The sequence below is a fragment of the Schistocerca serialis genome, chromosome 7, assembly GCF_023864345.2.
Source record: "Schistocerca serialis cubense isolate TAMUIC-IGC-003099 chromosome 7, iqSchSeri2.2, whole genome shotgun sequence".
Lineage (NCBI taxonomy): Eukaryota > Metazoa > Arthropoda > Insecta > Orthoptera > Acrididae > Schistocerca > Schistocerca serialis.
In genome coordinates, this window is record NC_064644.1 from 359,144,468 (window position 1) to 359,157,344 (window position 12,877).

At 43.3% G+C, this 12,877-nt stretch overlaps 1 protein-coding gene across 1 annotated transcript; it reads left to right on the forward strand.

The window, feature by feature from the left end:
• Nucleotides 1-5,630: 5,630 nt before the first annotated feature.
• LOC126413090 (uncharacterized) lies at nt 5,631-6,326 on the forward strand. The gene has a single exon (XM_050082985.1). The coding sequence runs from the start codon at nt 5,631-5,633 to the stop codon at nt 6,324-6,326; it is 696 nt and encodes a 231-aa protein (XP_049938942.1).
• Nucleotides 6,327-12,877: the final 6,551 nt, after the last annotated feature.

Genomic DNA, 12,877 nt, shown 5'->3' on the forward strand with positions numbered 1-12,877 from the left:
GATACCGGTGCTATTGGCAACTCATAATGGGTGGAGGTTATACTTAACAGCCTAACTAAGTTAATAATTGGCTCCTTCTACCGACCCCCAGACTCCGTTGATATAGTTGCTGAACAGTTCTGAGAAAATTTGAGTCTCGTAACAAATAAATACCCCACTTTCGGTTATAGTTGGTGGATACTTCAACCTTACCTCAATATGTTGGCAAAAATACTTGTTCAAAACCGGTGGTAGGCAGAAAACATCTTCCGAGATTGTCCTAAATGCTTTCTCCGAAAATTATTTCGAGCAGTTAGTCCACGAACCAACGTGAATTGTAAATGGTTGCGAAAACACACTTAACCTCTTAGCCACAAACGATCCAGAGCTAATAGAGAGCATCATGACTGATACAGTGATTAGTGATCACAAGGTCGTTGTAGCTAGGCTCAATACCGTTTCTTCCAAATCCACCAGAAACCAACGCAAAATAATTTTATTTAAAAAAGCGGATAAAGCGTCACTAGAAGCCTTCCTAAGAGACAATCCATTCCTTCCGAAATGACTATGCAAATGTAGACGAGATGTGGCTCAAATTCAAAGATATAGTAGCAACAGCAATTGAGAGATTCATACCTCATAAATTGGTAAGAGATGGAACTGATCCCCTGTGGTACACAAAACAGGTCCGAACGCTGTTGCAGAGACAACGGAAAAAGCATGCGAAGTTCAGAAGAACGCGAAATCCCCAAGATTGGCTAAAATTTACAGACGCGCGAAATTTGGCACGGACTTCAATGCGAGATGCCTTTAATAGGTTCCACAACGAAACATTGTCTCGAAATTTGGTAGAAAATCCGAAGAAATTCTGGTCGTATGTAAAGTACACAAGCGGCAAGACGCAGTCAATACCTTCGCTGCGCAGTGCCGATGGTACTGTTACCGACGACTGTGCCGCTAAAGCGGAGTTATTGAACGCAGTTTTCCGAAATTCCTTCACCAGGGAAGACGAATGGAATATTCCAGAATTTGAAACACGAACAGCTGCTAGCATGAGTTTCTTAGAAGTAGATACCTTAGGGGTTGCGAAGCAACTCAAATCGCTTGATACGGGCAAGTCTCCAGGCCCAGATTGTATACCGATTAGGTTCCTTTCAGATTACGGTGATACAATAGCTCCCTACTTAGTAATCATATACAACCGCTCGCTCACCGATAGATCTGTACCTACAGATTGGAAAATTGCGCAGGTCGCACCAGTGTTTAAGAAGAGTAGTAGGAGTAATCCATGGAACTACAGACCTATATCATTGACGTCGGTTTGCAGCAGTGTTTTGGAACATACACTGTACTCCAACATTATGAATCACCTCGAAGGGAACGATCTATTGATACTTAATAGCATAGTTTCGGAAAACATCGTTCTTGTGCAACGCAGCTAGCTCTTTATTCGCACGAAGTAATGGCCGCTATCGACGGGGGATCTGAAGTTGATTCAGTATTTCTAGATTTCCGGGAAGCTTTTGACACCGTTCCTCACAAGCGACTTCTAATCAAGCTGCGGGCCTATGGGGTATCGTCTCAGTTGTGCGACTGGATTCGTGATTTCCTGTCAGGAAAGTCGCAGTTCGTAGTAATAGACGGCAAATCATCGAGTGAAACTGAAGTGATATCACGTGTTCCCCAGGGAAGCGTCCTGATACCTCTGCTCTTTCTGATCTACATAAATGACCTGGGTGACAATCTGAGCAGTTCTCTTAGGTGGTTCGCAGATGATGCTGTAATTTACCGTCTAGTAAGGTCATCCGAAGACCAGGATCAGCTGCAAAGCGATTTAGAAAAGATTGCTGTATGGTGTGGCAGGTGGCAGTTGCCGCTAAATAACGAAAAGTGTGAGGTGATGCACATGAGTTCCAAAAGAAATCCGTTGGAATTCGATTACTCGATAAATAGTACAATTCTCAAGGCTGTCAATTCAACTAAGTACCTGGGTGTTAAAATTACGAACAACTTCAGTTGGAAAGACCACGTAGATAATATTGTGGGGAAGGCGAGCCAAAGGTTGCGTTTCATTGGCAGGACACTTAGAAGATGCAACAAGTCCACTAAAGAGACAGCTTACACTACACTCGTTCGTCCTCTGTTAAAATATTGCTGCGCGGTGTGCGATCCTTACCAGGTGGGATTGACGGAGGACATCGAAAGGGTGCAAAAAAGGCAGCTCGTTTTGTATTATCACGTAATAGGGGTTGAGAGTGTGGCAGATACGATACGCGAATTGGGATGGAAGTCATTAAAGCAAAGACGTTTTTCGTCGCGGCGAGATCTATTTACGAAATGTCAGTCACCAACTTCCTCTTCCGAATGCGAAAGTATTTTGTTGAGCCCAACCTACATAGGTAGGAATGATCATCAAAATAAAATAAGAGAAATCAGAGCTCGAACAGAAAGGTTTAGTTGTTCGTTTTTCCCGCGCGCTGTTCGGGAGTGGAATGGTAGAAAGATAGTATGATTGTGGTTCGATGAACCCTCTGCCAAGCACTTAAATGTGAATTGCAGAGTAGTCGTGTAGATGTAGATTCAGTATTTCATTGGTTACTATATTGTTGGATGCTAACAAGGTTTGGAGGCTACTTTGAAACTAATCACCAGCAGCCCGAAGATTACTTGTAAGTACGTTCACGTGATAAGTATTGCGAGAACACTGCAGGAATATATAGATTTGGATTTGCTACTCTGTAAACACACAGAGGTTTGGCGCTTAATGGTAGCCGATAGAGGTGTTTGTTTGACTTCTAATAATTGAACTTCAATCGTAGTGTAACTGTCGTGAAGATAATGTTTTTGTCTTATTGCACCACGGTACCATTGGAGTCGTGGGATGAATAGCGCGTACTAACTAACTTTGGTCATTATTAAGTCCAATAGCACTACGCACAGCGTACGTCTTCATGGAAGGGCCACGAAACCGAAATTCTTGCATAAAATTTCATGACCTATATGAAGCAAAAGTTACCTTTATCTATCCTATCATGGAGCAATAACTGAAGGCTGCATGACAGCCGTGGACCATAGGAAAATTGTTGCGGACCATCTGCATCCCTTCGTGTTAGATGTGTTCTCCGACAGCGATGCCATCTCGGAATTTCTAAACTTTTCTACAGAAATTTTCCAGCAGTGAAGGAGTCAGTGTAACTCGCTACACATTATACGTGACGAGTGGCGGCACTGCTATAAAACAATAACAACAACAACAACCACCACCACCACCACCACCACCACCACCACCACCACCACCACCACCACCACCACCACCACCACCTTAAGAGTGTGTTAGGCCATATTTGGACGTGGCGAAGATTACACACAGGCTTTCGGAGGTACGTGCCACTAGATTTCTTTGCAGAATCACCGAATTCCTCGAAATAGCGGGTAGGTGGTTTGTGGGCGCGGAGCACGTGCTCCCCTTCGTCCCATGTGTATCCCATCGACTTCAGATCAAGCGAGTGTGGTGGTCAAGTGATCAACCTCGTTCACTATCCTGCTCCCCAAACCAATGCAGCAGGATTCTCGCCTTCTGAAAAGGAATATGGCATCGCTGTCGGGGAACACATCTAACACGAAGGATGCAGATGGTCCGCAACAATTTTCCTATGGTCCACGGCTGTCATGCAGCCTTCAATTATTGCTCCATGGCAGAGAACTTTAACTTCCTCACCGGCCTGCATCCTTGGCGTGATGCATGTTTCGAACAGCCTTTCGCCTGGATGTTAGCGTACCCGAATATCATCACTGACCTGCTGCAGCAAGACAAGTGATTCATCCAATCGAGCGGCGCGTTTCAACTGATCCGAGATCCATTATCCTTGATCCTACGCCGAATGCAATCCGAACAGACGATATTACTGACTTAGCTGGGAACACGTGGGGATCTGTTCCCAACCATGTGCTTCTGAAAACTCGTGCTGCCCCAGTATTCTGTTCCTTCGTCAGAATGGCCGAAGCTAACTGCTTATAATGCTTTAGGAGCGGGTAAGCCTACGATCTCCATGTTCTGTGATGAGAGACAGATGTTTAACACCTTGGAACCTACTCGTTGTTCCACCGTCCTTCAAGCACTTTCTGCAGATGCCTAAGATTTGAAGGCTGAAAAGTACCCAGCTTCACCCTTTCCGAAATGCTTGTTCCCAGGCACATGGCCGTATCAATCTGACATTTATTTATAAAACTTGTCAGTAGGTTTCCCCGTTTGTGGTGGGTGTCATGGCTCGAATTATTCCCCATTCGGAGCCATAATGTTCTGGCTAATCCGTCTACCATTACCGTAAGGAATGCGAACTAAGGTATTTCATTGGATGCTGTACTCTACAGCAACCATACCAACTCTGACACTGAACCGTAAATGGTTCGCTGACAGAGTGTCACTTACATTCCTAAAAATTTCGTAGTGCTCGTCCCAGATCTACTTTGGAGTCTTAATGAAACTGCTGTACAAAATATTAGTTACTTGTAGTGACACAGTACACCTCCACAGAATTCTCATTTAGGAGTGATGGTTAAATACCCATCCTGTCATTCTAATTCCGATTCTCTGTTATTTCTCTGACATTAGTTCAGGCAACTAACAGGATGCTTATTTCAATAAAACCCGAGGCTGTATCCTTACTCATTCCTTGTCCACCTGAGTTCTAAATCTCTACGCACCTTGATGTCGATAGTTGGTCCATTTTCAGTATACTGACAATTCGGGGCAATACCTAGAATTTAGTTAAGTGCTCTTTTATTTTTCGGCTGTATAATCAAGAACACTGTTAACGCAGCAGAACCTTCGGCTACGGCGCATGATGGCTGCGTGCTGTGCAGGAAACACAGAACGCAGACGTGGAGTGACATACACACCGGTCTTACTCACTCGATGTGAATGTCAACATGGTTGCGCCAACGAAGACAAGGCCGGTACCTGCCCTCCACCTTCATCAAACAACGAGTTGACGATGCGAATGTATGTCACCGGAGAATCGCTTCGCCATCCTCGTCCTGCGGGGTTATTCCGACTATATAACGACTTCTGTGTCGACCACGACACTTAAACGAAAGAACGAAGAAAAATAGGGATATTTGAATTGTTGGAGACGTGAATTGCAAAAGACAGACATACGTATGACCTAATACTACATACAGCACGACTCCCAAAGAGTAGAATCTTTAGAATTCTTCTTAGGATGTCCCTTGCCCCTACTACCGTTCGCCAACGATTTTAAATGTCGCGCGGTTTGAAGCCTCCTGTCACGGGCTGCGCGCCCACTCACGCCGGAGGTTCGAGTCCTCCGTTGGTCCTCTAGACAATCTCCGTAGCCAAGTTTCTTAACTTAAGTTTGTTTTCTTTGTCTCCGCGCGCGCGCGTGTGTGTGTGTGTGTGTGTGTGTGTGTGTGTGTGTGTGTGTGTGTGTGTGTGTGTGTGTGTGTGTGTGTGTGTGTGTGTGTGTGTTTTTCTTAGCTTAAGCTTGTTTAAGTTAGTTTAAGTGGTCTGTAAGTCTAGGGACCGATGACCTATGCAGTTCAGTCCCTTAGGATTTGAAATGCCGGGCATGACAGTAATACAGTGAACTCTGCTTACAGCGAAATGGCAATGGAGCTCCTTTCTTCTAAGGATGGCTGGAGATAAGAAAGAATGGAAAAATGAAAGAAAAAAAGAAAGAAAATGGAAAAATGAAAGAAAAAAAGAAAGAAAATGGAAAAATGAAAGAAAAAAAGAAAGAAAATGGAAAAATGAAAGAAAAAAAGAAAGAAAATGGAAAAATGAAAGAAAAAAAGAAAGAAAATGGAAAAAAGAAAGAAAAGAAAAAAAAGAAAGAAAAGAAAAAAAAGAAAGAAAAGAAAAAAAAGAAAGAAAAGAAAAAAAAGAAAAAAAAGAAAAAAAGAAAAAAAAGAAAGAAAAGAAAAAAAAGAAAGAAAAGAAAAAAAAGAAAGAAAAGAAAAAAAAGAAAGAAAAGAAAAAAAAGAAAGAAAAGAAAAAAAAGAAAGAAAAGAAAAAAAAGAAAGAAAAGAAAAAAAAGAAAAAAAAGAAAGAAAAGAAAAAAGGAAAGAAAAGAAAAAAGGAAAGAAAAGAAAAAAGGAAAGAAAAGAAAAAAGGAAAGAAAAGAAAAAAGGAAAGAAAAGAAAAAAGGAAAGAAAAGAAAAAAGGAAAGAAAAGAAAAAGGAAAGAAAAGAAAAAGGAAAGAAAAGAAAAAGGAAAGAAAAGAAAAAGGAAAGAAAAGAAAAAGGAAAGAAAAGAAAAAGGAAAGAAAAGGAAAAGGAAAGAAAAGAAAAGGAAAAAAGAAAGAATGGAAAAAGGAAAGAAAAAATAAAAAATGGAAAAAGGAAAGAAAAAATAAAAAATGGAAAAAGGAAAGAAAAAATAAAAAATGGAAAAAGGAGATAAAAAATAAAAAATGGAAAAAGGAGATAAAAAATAAAAAATGGAAAAAGGAGATAAAAAATAAAAAATGGAAAAAGGAGATAAAAAATAAAAAATGGAAAACGGAAAGAAAAAATAAAAAATGGAAAACGGAAAGAAAAAATAAAAAATGGAAAACGGAAAGAAAAAATAAAAAATGGAAAAAGGAAAGAAAAAATAAAAAATGGAAAAAGGAAAGAAAGAGAGGGGGGATGTTTTCACGAGTGACGACGAGGTTAAACGAGGGGGCGAATCACTTACACAAAACGCAGTAATGCTGCCAAAACTGAACTAATGAACACGGTAAGGTACGTAATTTTCGTTAACTTCTTGTGAGCTTTCAATTTATCATATAAGTAATACCTCAAAATTTTACGCTGTGGACAGTATTTTGGAGAAGCAACAGTACGAGCGTACTTCCTTTCTTACCTTTTTATTCCTTTCGACAATCTTTGTAGCTATGTTTGTACGTCTCTCTTTAACAGGCACCATTCTCGCGTAAATCGCGCTTCCTTTGGTGCAGAGTATGGACCTAATCTGACAGTCGTATTGCGCATGCTAGGAAGCATGAGTACGTAGTTCCGTTTCCTTTGTCTCCTTGGAGTCAGTGTGATTTATGTGAAGAGTAACTACATAAAAAATGAAAGCAGTCTACTGTTTGGCTCCGGACCCCAAGAACCTAGGTTCAGATGCCGAACCGGATCGAGTTTCCTCCTTTCTTCAGTTACCTCTGCCAGCCGTTTCGGTAGAGCACATGTACTTTCTCCCGCAGAAACTATAAAGGTTACCTGAGGTGTGTTGTGCAAGTTGCATTGCACTCCTACTTCTGCAGCAGCCACAAACAGAAGGCTTACTGCTTCCACCTCAACGTTCACCTATACTGCATCTACTTCCTTGGGGTGCGTGGCGGAGCGTTATTCTGATATAATCGTCATTCACTAATTTCTTTGTTCCATTTGCGAACATCGAGCAGGAAGAACTACTATGGATAAGCCTCCGTGTAAGCTTAAATTTCTACTATTTTCTCGTCGTGGTCATATCCTGAGAAGACTGCAAAAGCTAGTAATATTGTGACCGATTCTTTTTTGACCTGTTCAGAAACTTGACAGGACACTACTCGGAGATGGCAACTCCTCACTGTTGACGTCTACTAATCGAGCTGGTTGAGCATTTCAGTAACGCTCTTGTGCTTACTAGATTAACCAGGAACAGAACGCGCCGCTCTTCGATGGTTCTTCTGGACTGCTTGTATAAATTCTTCCGGCTAAGGGTCCCCAGCAATACTCAAGAATCGGTCGAACGAAGCCACTTCTTTCGTGGGTGAACGAGGTTCCTTTAAAATTCTCCCACTAAGTACCAGCATGGCAACTGCTTATCTTGCTGTTTGTTTTATGTGGTCATTGCAACACTTACTCCCACGTATTTTACAGTTGTCACTGTTTATAGTGATAACTGCCAATAGTGTAATACTGTTTATGAGCATTACGCTACATGTATTTACGTTCAGGGTTAATTTCCCTTCCCTGTCCGAGTCGTTGATACTTTTAGGTCTTCCTGCAGTTCGCTGTATCTTCCCATACAAAATGTATGGGTTCAAATGGCTCTGAGCACTATCGGACTTAACTGCTGAGGTCATAAATAACCTCGAACTTAGAACTAATTAAACCTAACCAACCTAAGGACATCACACACATCCATGCCCAAGGCAGGATTCGAACCAGCGACCGTAGTGGTCGCGCGGCTCCAGACTGTACCGCATAGAACCACTCGGCCACTCCGGCCGGCTCTTCCCATACACATCAAAATCTTCGGGAAAGCGTCTCATCCAATTTGCTATGTTATCCATTGAATCACATATACAGATAGTGGACAAAAATGCGGAAAAAGTCAACCGATTACCATCCTTCATACGGTGCAGGAGAACCATTGACGGTCATACAACTTCCCGTCTCCTCGGAAGAGATGGACACAGACTTATATGGTTTTCAAGAAAACCTTATACCGTTCTCCCTGCAAAACGATGGCAAGTTCAGCTAATGGTAACGGAGGTGGGTAGCGATCACGCACCCTTCTGTCCAAAGTTGATCATAAGGGCTCAATAATACTGAGGTTTCATGATTGTAGTGGTCATGACAGATTCGAAAATTCATCCTTGTGTTCACAGAACCATTCCTGGATGACGCGAGCTGTGTGAACAGAGTCCCGTCACATTCGAACAGAGCATCGCCTCTGGGGAAAAAAATGATGTACTTTGGGATAGATCTGATCAGCCAAAACAGTCCAATTACCCTTGCCAGTAATGCAACCTTTGAGATTAACCAGAGGGCCAATAGAACACCACTGTTCCCCGAATCGTCACCGAAGCCCCGCAATGTTTTGTTCTTGGGGCGTAAACTCGGCCAGAAGTTTGATGATTATGTTTAGTTTTTGGGGTGCTCAACTGCACATTCCCAATACCAACACATTCCCAATACCAACACATTCCCAATACCAACACATTCCCAATACCAACACATTCCCAATACCAACACATTCCCAATACCAACACATTCCCAATACCAACACATTCCCAATACCAACACATTCCCAATACCAACACATTCCCAATACCAACACATTCCCAATACCAACACATTCCCAATACCAACACATTCCCAATACCAACACATTCCCAATACCAACACATTCCCAATACCAACACATTCCCAATACCAACACATTCCCATCTGGCCACGTTCATGAATGATGATAGAATGAGGAAGAGAACGGAGCACCCATCTCCCAGGCAGAGAAAATCCCCAACCCGGCCGAGAATCGAACCCAAGTGATCCAGAGGTAGCAACGCTAGCGACTAGACCATGAGCTGCGGACCAGAAGTTGAACACAGTGTGGAACAACGCATCTGACCAAATGACATTCTTCCTTTGCTCCATTGCCCAGGTTTTTATAGCTTCGGCCCACGTTTTCCTGTTACAGCCATTCGTATCACTATTGAGTGGTGGTCCAGTTCACTCTGTGATTCCCAGATTTTGGAGCTATTCTCCCATCCCCTCCCCCACCGCCCTCCCACATCGTCGAAATCAGTTACTAATGAACCTTTAGAACGAAAAACAATTTTCTTTTAACACTTCCATTTTTGAACTTGAAACACATACAAAATTGTTGAGGCTTTCGTGGCCACTTGTTGACAAACTGCCTATTGGCTTCTGTCTCCGGTTCTTCGGCCGACGTTCACGCACCGGAAACGACCGCGGAGAAGCCCTCGGACGTTGGCGCGTCAGGTACATATAGTCTGCGCCCGCGAGCTAAGCTCCAGTTCACCACCGGCAATGGAGGGTGAAGCTTTGACAATGCCAGCCACTCGTGCTGGCGAAACGTCAGAAAAATCATTAGATGAACGTCGGCCGAAGAACCCGAGACAGAAGCCAATAGCCAGTTTGAAACACACAGTTGATATTTTTAGTTTCTTCAAGTTTTTTTATGAATCCACGACCTAATTTGTTTATGTGACAACTGGTGCGGCTTATTAACATACTATTTTTTACAGAACGGTGAAGCCATTTTCACTGCATCTCGAGTACTACCGACAACTGTTCAGAAAAATTTAACTATCCACATTAGGGTAGAAATTTGTCACAAAACTTACTTCCTCTGCACCACTTTTTCACCTAGCGGTACTTGCTTCATCCGCACCCCTCTACCCCATTAAAAAATCAAAAAGATGTAATCTGCTTTTAGGCCTACTATTTGTGAATCACTTATTTGCTAAACACACAAATTCGGAAGTGACAGAAATTGGAAGACCAATAGCCAATGCTTTGTGTCAATAATATTAGTGTACACCTACGGGCGTGTAGTAGCGTTACGTAGTTACCGTAGTGGTGTTGAGTAAATTTGCTAGTTTATTGTAGTGAAGTGAATAAGGAAGCCACTTTAAGTCCATTGCGGGATCTAACTGCAACTTTGGGAACTTTTTTCATGACTTATTTAAGCGTACGTCATGTCTATGCCTGAATTTTACTGTCATAGATGCGTGGTATACAATGCACAGTATGCGTGTAGTGGGTGGACTTGTGAGGAAGGTGTCCCTATATTCGTTTCATGAGCGGTAATGCTGGGATCTGTGCAAAATTTAATTGTTGCTAACTTCTGTAATGAGTATCACAGCATTACGGAATAGTTCTAACAGTCGTGATCTTTTAAGAATAGTTTTGCGATCGAAAAGCAATTCAAGACTTGCTTTTACCGCTCAGAAAATTACGTTCGGCTCCTGACGGGAGCAATTACCCCCATATTGGGGAACGCTGTCTTACACGGCGCGACAGCTTGAGCAAGCATTACCGCTAGCCCGGAGTCATGCGCGTTGTCTTCTTACGGCGTAACTGGTTCGGCGTGAGACGGGCTTTTACAGGCGCAGACGTGCCCCTTCCGCAGGCGCTAGACGCTGATAGGGACGCGGATACAGCTGCGCGAAACACGACTCGCGCGAGACGGCGAGAAAGTGAACCGGTCAGCTGGCCGCGGGACGGCGAGGAATGAGGGCGCCGGCACCACCGCCCGCATACGGTGCCAGCCCGACGGGTCGGGCCGAGCCGAGCCGAGCCGAGCCGAGCCGAGCCGAGCCGCAGTAGCCGGTCAGTAGCGGAGACGCGGCGAGAAAGCGCGCGACATCGACAGCGGCCGGCCTCACATTGCTTTCTGCGGGCCAGACTTGCCGGCAGCAACGGTAGCATCAACAGTGCCCTTTGTGATCAGACACCCATTTATGTTCGGCCATGGGGGCGTGGGGGGGGGGGGGGGGAAGGGGGGGGAAGGGGGGGGGCGGGAGTCGGGAGTCGGCCGGTAGCACTGCTACATACCCTTCCCACAAATATTCACAGTCATCCTTACGTCAAATAAACCACAGGTAACTAACACCTTAAAAATTATTATTACAAGGTACATTATTGAGCTGTACGGGAAAAAAACGTCAATTAGTTACGAACTTTATGCTAAATTTACAAGTCGCTACTGATATTTGCATTTAACATGTTCGATATGCCAGCCATCATTGGCTATGATGTGGCGCTTCTAACAATACCACCTCTTGCGAAGTAGGTTAGAAATCAGATTAATAATGTTGCTCACGCAGCATATGTTCGTTTTATCGGGCAACAACAAAGTTTTAGACTGTGGATGGTATCGTCAGAATGGAAATAATGAAGTCACTGTAAAAAAGTCAATTTTGGCACTTACCTTGAAAGGATTCCCACGTAGATTTCGTCGAAGCTGTTATGGCTCATCTTGTTGATTCTAGGGTGATTCCACTTTGACTGTTAGAAGGTCCAGATCTGTATTTTAGCAATATTTGAAGACCTAACAAATGCATTTTTCAGGAAATTCTTAATGATCAAACAATCCCAGATCAGAACAATGGTATGGTAGAAATAATTTTTGACTGTGTTCACGGTCCACATTTTTATTAAACTTCTTGCGTATTTAATTTCCACTTTTACCAAACGCAAGACTTGACTGTTCTTTTACAAAGCGAAATAACTTCTGCAAAGTGAAACAAAGATTGCTCTATGCGCATTCGCGCCAAAACTGTTACAAGGAAGTTAAAGATTATGACAGTCTCACAGAAATGAACACACACAAGAACCATATCACTGTAATATATCGATACATCGGAGTACCTATACATTAATAAAACCATATCTGAATACTGTCACAAAAATCTTGATTCGCAGAAAAGTAGTACGATATTACTGGTATCGAGAACTGGGGTTGGAGTGCCGTTACGGTCACGTAAATAAAGAAACATTACACGGTGACTAATAGCGAAATTCTGCATGATCCTCAGAAGTGTCGGAACATCGATGCTGTCGACGACCTCCTGAATGGCTGTTTTCAGCAATGGTTTTGGGCATGTTGCTGTACATCTTGTGTTTAATACAGCCCCACAAAAAGGAGTTGCTCGTGTTCAGAACCGGAGACTATGGCGGCCAATCGAGGCGCACGCCAGTGACCTCTGGGTACCCCAGATCCAGAATGCTATCCCCAAAGTGCTCCTCCACGACATCAGACACTCACTCCTGCTTCGATGCGGTCGAGCTTCATCTTGCATCAGCCACGTCTTGTCGAAATTAGGGTCACTTTGGATAATGGGGATCAAATCATCTCCCAAAAGCTTCTCTTACCGTTCGGTAGTCACCGTGTCATCAAAAAATATCGCACTGATTGTTCCGACGGTGGACATTGCAGGCCACACCGTCACGCGTTGAGAATGAAGAGACCTTTCGATCGCGATATGCTGACTCAGTCCGCAAAATGCGCCGATTTTGCTCATTGACGAACCTATCCAGAAGAAAGTGGGCTCCGTCGCTAAACCAAACCATAATGCGCATACTGATTCACATCAAGCCCCGCGGCCAACCGAGCTGTCTGACCGTCCTAACACGAACTGTTCGGAAGTTGTGACTA

Bases quoted from the DNA above. Each gene is read 5' to 3' on its own strand.
- LOC126413090 (XM_050082985.1), top strand. From the start codon at position 5,631: ATGGCTGGAGATAAGAAAGAATGGAAAAATGAAAGAAAAAAAGAAAGA.